Genomic DNA, 6,729 nt, shown 5'->3' on the forward strand with positions numbered 1-6,729 from the left:
TATCCTGACTGTCTTATGGTGATCCTGGGCTGCTCCGGCGACTCCTTGGCACTTCCCTTTGCTGTTCAACAGGCCCTCATGTTTGGTATGGTGATTGCCAAACGTTTGATTCTGGGGGAGTGGAAATCTGCCTCCCCTCCCTGCTTCAAGAGGTGGCTCGAGGAGATGGTCTCCTGTCTATACCTGGAAGAAATTCGGTTCTCTACGTCTGATTCCATGGAGAAGTTCAGGAAGATATGGGGGCCCTTTATAGACCACATTAAGAAGGACAGTCCACGCCCTGGGTCCTGACCACATTGTTTTAACTGCTTTCATTCTGAGCTGTTGCCCATAACTGTTTTTGCATGATTGTTATCAGCTCCTCCTAGCGATCTTTGGATTTGATCTTGTGGATTGGACTCACTAGATTGTGAGTTGTTTGACATGTATACCAGTTGCTTTGTTTGCTTCTCTGCTGTTTTTAATAAGTGCTGGCCTTGTACCCTGTTGTGTGGTTTGTTGCTCTGTTTTTTTTTGTTTGTTTGTTTGTTTTTTTTGGTTGTTATTGTCTTTATTGTCTGTGTTCTTCTGTCCCGCTGTTTGTGAATGTGTAAAAAAATTTTGAAACTTGCATAAATAAATACATTAAAAAAAAAAAAAAAGAAAGAAGAAACGAGTCAGGGATGCATAGCAAGCACAACAAGACACCAGCAGCCCAGACCTTTCACCAACTGAAGACATTTGCAGCACCATAAAACATGACAGAGAAGAGCTGGGACTATGTGAAAGGGTGAAGTGCTGCAGTAAAGTTGCAATGGTCCTATCTTTTATACAGTCTATAGTTCACTCTATTCGATTACCCTTTTCTCATGTTTTTGTTAGTTAGGGAGATAAGACATTGTTATTTGGTTTTATTCTTTTCATAAATAAGTTTTGTACATCCTTTAGATACGGTCCCTTTTGTTTGTTGTTTTGGGGTCCACCCCGAAGCTGTAGTTCGCTCCTTTCCTTTGTTAGAATTCAATCACTGTGAAAAAAAATCACCATCAAAATTGTACTGGTTGTGTGATGTGCTGCTTGGGGTCAGACAGGGGTGGATCACCCTTATATTATGGTCTGGCCACCCTTAGACAGGCCATAACACTAACTAAAATGAAAATTAAAACTAGACTTATAACTGGCTGGCTGGTGTCCTTACCAGTGTCCTTGGGTCTGAACTGTGGGCTCCTCTTTCCAGGTGTTCGTACTGCCTGAGTGGCACCAAGGTGTGCTGTCTTGCCTCTTTTGGGTTTTCTGCATGTTTCTGGCTCAACATGCAAGTATCCACTTCTTGACGTTCGCTGTTGGTTGCAGCCACTTGAGGTTTTTGGGCTCATTTGGGTTCTCAACACTGGGCGACTTTGATGGGAGTGAAAGCATCCTCACAACATAAATCACCACACTACCTGCTTTTGTTTCAGGTTTTTTCTTTATCCTTGTTAACATGTTTGGGTACTGGGTTTACCTGTAATGCATTTTGTGCTCCAAAAGCTGTTATTTTGTGCAGCTGTGCTCCAAAAGCTGTTAGCATGACCTTTCTTATCATTAGATTGTGCCACACCAGCACCTGAGAGAAAAGCTTTGAGTTTGATTTTGTGTTTTGCAGGCACTCAGGAGAATAAGTCATGATGTTTCTTGTGTTTGTCATGTTAGTATCTCAGTGCTTGTCAATCACCAGTCAACAGTGTCACCACTGTGAACAACATCCTGCGACTGTTTGAGCCAAAACCTTCGAGAAGTCCCTGCAGCTGCTTCAAAACTCATCACTGAGCTCGATCTCTCTTTTAACACGCTGGAGACAACAATGAAAGATGACTTTCTTTCATATGCTGCTTTGAGGGCTTTGCTGATGAAGTTCAGCCAAAACAGGAAACATGCAGCAGGAGACAGTAACTTGTTAAAATGTTATAAAAGGTACAATTAAAGATTTTCACCCTACAGGGTTGTCAATGATCCAAGGATAAATGTCTAATTTGGTCAAAAGTTTATAAGCCATTTCTGGAGAGACTGCAGTGGAAATGTTGTCACTTTTGGACTTTGCTACCTGCAGCTAAACATTTGCAGCTAAATCATTTATTTAAAAGCAGAAGCTGCAACTGATCGAGTGAATGTTTGTCTGAAAACTTAAACTGAACTCCAAGCGTACCATTGCTCCAGCTTACCATCTTTACCTGAGTGAATCAGTTTGTTGAACAATCTAAATGATTCAGAAACTTCTGTGACATCAACTTAACTAAGGCTCATTACAAATTTCACAAAACACTGCTGAATACTTTTAATATTTTTTTTATTAGTTATTTTTGTTTTGTTGTTATTTTGATTTTAATAAAACAAAATAACATAAAGAATCAAATTGTTTCTTTGTTTTTTTAAATTTAATTTATTTTACAAATAAATTAATAATAATATTAATAATAATAACAACAAATTAGTGCTGTCAGCGTAAACGTCATTAGTTAAAATGACGTTAACGCTGACAGCACTAATTTGTTGTTCCAGAGAGCAAGCCAAACACTGGTCTAGAAAAGGACGATCTCTAGTAGTGCTGCACTACTAGTAGATTTTGTTTTAACCTCCTAGGACCTGGTGTCCACATATGTGGACATAACATTTATGAGACCAAAATACAAAATTTTGCTCTTCAAAAACCTGATATCCACTTATGAGGGAGGACATTACACTGCCCCTGTTCAATCGAACTTTAAAATGAATGTCCTCATATGTGGATCTCATTTTTTTGAGAAACAAAAAAAAGATAGTCCGAATCTGATGTCTTTGTTTTCACATTCATCAGGTCCCAATCAACCCAAATGGCACAGAGAAATTAAAAATGCATGCCATGAAAGAGTTCAGGTCTTAGGATGTTAAAAATGTCCCTGCTGATGAGACCAGTGAATGTGGGGCGACGGTGGCAAGAAAAAACTCCCTCCTGGAGGAAGAAATCTTGGGAGGACCAGGCTCTCTGGGAGGACCCTTCCTCCTGAGGGCAATACTTACCAGTACTTGTCCTCCAGTGTGCGATGGTGGGCTGGGACGAGTGTTGTTTCTTCTCAGCATGATGATGACCTTCCTTCCATTTCCTGTTTCAGAACTGAGAATGAAGACAAAACTGGTTAACAAGGTAACAGGACATTTAAAAATTCTCTCACTTCAGGATGAGATGCTGTGTCTTCTTACGTTTCTCTTGTAAAACAGCATGTAGGCCGAGTGCTGCTGTTCCTCACAAGCTGCCGATCCGGTTGTGTGGAGCACCTGTGCGTCATTATAGGTGAGCCAGCGATCTGATGTAGAGTGCTGACTCTCCTCAGGATGGACAGAACTACAGATGTAGTGTCCTGAAATCACATTAAGACAAATGAATCCAACTTCTGGAAGTCAGCTGATTCAAGCAAACAGTGATTTTGACTTAGTGCTTCTTAGAACATCAAAAGCTTTTGTGTGTGAGTCCTTCACTGAAAAGTAGAAAGTTTTCATTTTCTGTTTGTAACAAGTCTGTTGTTTTACCTGACTCTGTGCCTCCATAATGATTGATGATGCTGACAAGACTATAACAGCCACCACCCTGAGAAGGAACAAATCCAAAGAGTGTTAGTTTCACAAAGTCTCACATCAGAGCCATAATTAAGCTGATTTGCTGAGGCTACGTCCACACTAATGCGTTTTCGTTTGAAAACACATCGTTTTCTCTCCGCTTTGACCTCCCGTCCACACTGAGATGGCGTTTTCCTCAAGGAAAAACACAGCATCTTGAAAACGCTCTCGAAAACGCACACATTTCAAAACGGAGTTGTCCCGTCGCAGTGTGGACACTCGAAAACGCAGACTTTCTAAAACGATGACGCATTTTAGTCATGTGATGCAGTCATGTGAGCAATTAAACAAAGATAGCCGAGTGCATTATACAGCGGTTGTTTTGATTGCTCTCAACTTTGACAGCCCTAAAAAAGATTAATATCAGTTTGTACATGCTCCGGATAGCTTTTCTTCAAATTCTGTAATCCTCACTCACTTTTGCGCATGCGCAGGACTGGAACGTAAGCGTTTTCGGCCGTTTCAATGCAGACGCACAACTATTTGAAAATGACTGAAAACACTAGTGTGGACACGGAGTTTTCAAATCTATCAGGGCTAGTGTGGACGTAGCCTGAGACGTTCTGCAGTCTCTTTTTACCTGATTGGATGGCACCACCAAGTCCCTCTGCAGCCTGACGGGGTCATCCACCTTCTTAATGTTGTAGGTTTGTGTAAAGCCAAACCTCTTCAGATGCAAGATCAGGACTCTGGCAGAAAAGAAAAAAAAAACACAAACAAGGTAGAAAATAAGAAGAATGAGTGTCAAACACAAACAGAAGATGGGAGAAAACGACTGCTCAAGTATTGTCTCGAAAAACTCTGATATTTGATGCGCCACAGTTTGGAAACCTGGTCAGTCGATCACTTCTGATGTGACCTTACTCACCTTGGCAGTGTATCAAAAGACGACTTCAGTTCTGAGGCCGTCCCTCCACAATCACAGCGAAATTCTATTTCTTGTTCCTGAACAACAGCACAGAGAAAACAGGCTTTATGGTAGAAAGAAATCTCAACATATGCACACACACATACGCACAAACACTAACAAAAAAGGTGTGTTAAGATCGCTGACACTACAACTCTATTGGAATTTGTGATCTTACCTTCAAGTATGTCTCTAACATGTTTATAATAGACCCCTCTGGAACAAGGTCAAGAGACAAGCTGGTGAAGTCCTCGTGCTGTGATGATTGGTGACCACAGCTACACATTTCAGGAGTAACGTAGTTAAAGTAAAGATCAGGTAGGTGGAAAAGAGGTATATGAAAATATTGCAACCAGCTCTGCGTTTCTGAAAGACAGGCTTACCTCTTGCATGTCCTCATGTTTTCCATTTTAAAAATGTGATGCTCTTCTACTGGGCAGGTATAACTTTGGCCCAGGAGAGCTGCGTTCCTCTCCAGGTGAGGTGCGAGCCTTTTGACCTCATTGAGGAACAATGTTAGGAATTCATGAGCGTCCTGAAAGAAAAGCAGAGAGATTTAAAACAGTACATCAAAATCAGAAGGTAAAGCAAAAAAACAAAATGTCCAAATAGCTGACGCACTTTCTGTGCACTGCCGGTGTATTCAGGAGCTTGACTGCTGAATGCCTTCTTAAAAGCTCTTAGGTGGTGATCTTTAAGGCCATAATCTGTTGACTCATGACAGTCCCTGACATCAATGAGCCTTCTGTAGAAAGGAAAGGGTAAACAGACATTTCTGCTGTTAGATCTCTTTGTTCTTCAGGTTTTTGAAGAAAGTAGAAGGTTGACGTAGCGCACCTTAAGAGCTGAGCTTCTGGATCTGTGCTCCACAAAACCTCCTGACGCCTGATGTCTCTTATGAACTCCTCAATGTTGAGGAGGCTCTGCAGGCAGGAGTTCATATAGCAGGTGTTTCCGATGTTTGGAAACCTGACACACACGCACAACGTTTACAGTATCAGTGTAAAAGAATTCATTTTCTCCACTTTGACAAAGTGAGCTTTGGTCTTTGTGCACCACGTGTACTCACCCGAAGCAGTCTATAGTCCCAGTTTGACTTTCTATTATTTCTCCACCGCATGCTACACTGCTCCAAAAAGGTAAAAACACAAACACAAAATTAGGAAAGATGTCAGGATGCTGAGCAGTGTATGTGCATGGATGCATGAGCTTTGAAGTTGAAACATTTTGGAGGACGTCTTTCTCTTACCTGTTAAACACATGCTCCCATCCACTCTCTTGGTCCAGAAGCTCCATAATCCAAGTGTCCCAACTCAGGTCTGCTGGGATCGTTTCCGTGGTGCTTCTTACCTGATATAAATATATAGGACATAGCTGTGTGCCTCATTGCTCTTAATTGCTCTCATTTAACTGTGATGAGTAAATGCTTGATGACAGTGACTCTTTCCATAAAACATACCTTCCCGGATTTAAAAAGAGTCTTCACAGTGTTGCTCTCTGCCTCTGCATCGCTGTCAGTTTGCTGCAGAGGACGAACAAACATAAGTTTATTAAAAAGTACATTTTAAAGAGAATGTGTATTTCATATGTTTTGTGTAAAAGCAAACCGAGGAACAGCAGAAGATGTGTCTCCATTTTCTCTTCTTTTGGCCATTTTCAGGGTTAGCTGGTGTGGCAGCAACAGAAGCATCCGGGATGCTGATGAGGACAAAAGTGTAAATGTTGTGGAAATTTATAAGAAGGAGTACATTTTGCTAATACAGATTGCTAATAAAAGTGAATAACTGTAATGGAATACCAACATGAACAAAATCATGTATTTTATACATTTACACTCTACATTTTCAAACGCTAATCTCTGCATCCATATAAATAATAGACAAGACTAGAAGGAGTAAAAAAGATGTAAATACACAAGGTGGAAGAAAAATGCCAATAAAAGGGAAATAAAAGAGCTCCAACCAAACCACTGCTATAAATATCTCCAGCAGCATTAAAGACTGGCGCATTTCTTTACCTCTGATGAGACGTAGAAGGAATTTCCTTCTCTGCCACGTTTTGTTTGTGTAATTTCTGTTTAGAAACAAGAAAAGCAACATCAGTAATGGCATAAAACAAACATACCAAGTGGGTCTCTCCATGAAAAGTGTCCAGTTAGAGAATTTGGTATTATTTCATATTATTTATCACTTTAGTGAGCTGTCAGCTCATGA

General features: G+C 40.7%; 1 protein-coding gene across 1 annotated transcript; it reads right to left on the minus strand.

Moving 5' to 3' along the window:
• Positions 1–2,291: 2,291 nt before the first annotated feature.
• LOC145429421 (ubiquitin carboxyl-terminal hydrolase 37-like) lies at positions 2,292–5,844 on the minus strand. The gene is made up of 6 exons (XM_080302812.1): positions 5,354–5,844; positions 5,138–5,261; positions 4,900–5,051; positions 3,523–4,794; positions 3,196–3,353; positions 2,292–3,109 (listed from the first exon to the last, which is right to left on the minus strand). The coding sequence occupies exons 1-4, from the start codon at positions 5,455–5,457 to the stop codon at positions 4,665–4,667; spliced, it is 510 nt and encodes a 169-aa protein (XP_080158938.1). The 5' UTR covers positions 5,458–5,844; the 3' UTR covers positions 2,292–3,109; positions 3,196–3,353; positions 3,523–4,664.
• Between the last annotated feature and the right edge of the window lie 885 nt (positions 5,845–6,729).

This window comes from Astatotilapia calliptera, chromosome 6 (genome assembly GCF_964374335.1).
Source record: "Astatotilapia calliptera chromosome 6, fAstCal68.1, whole genome shotgun sequence".
Taxonomy (NCBI): Eukaryota; Metazoa; Chordata; class Actinopteri; order Cichliformes; family Cichlidae; genus Astatotilapia; species Astatotilapia calliptera.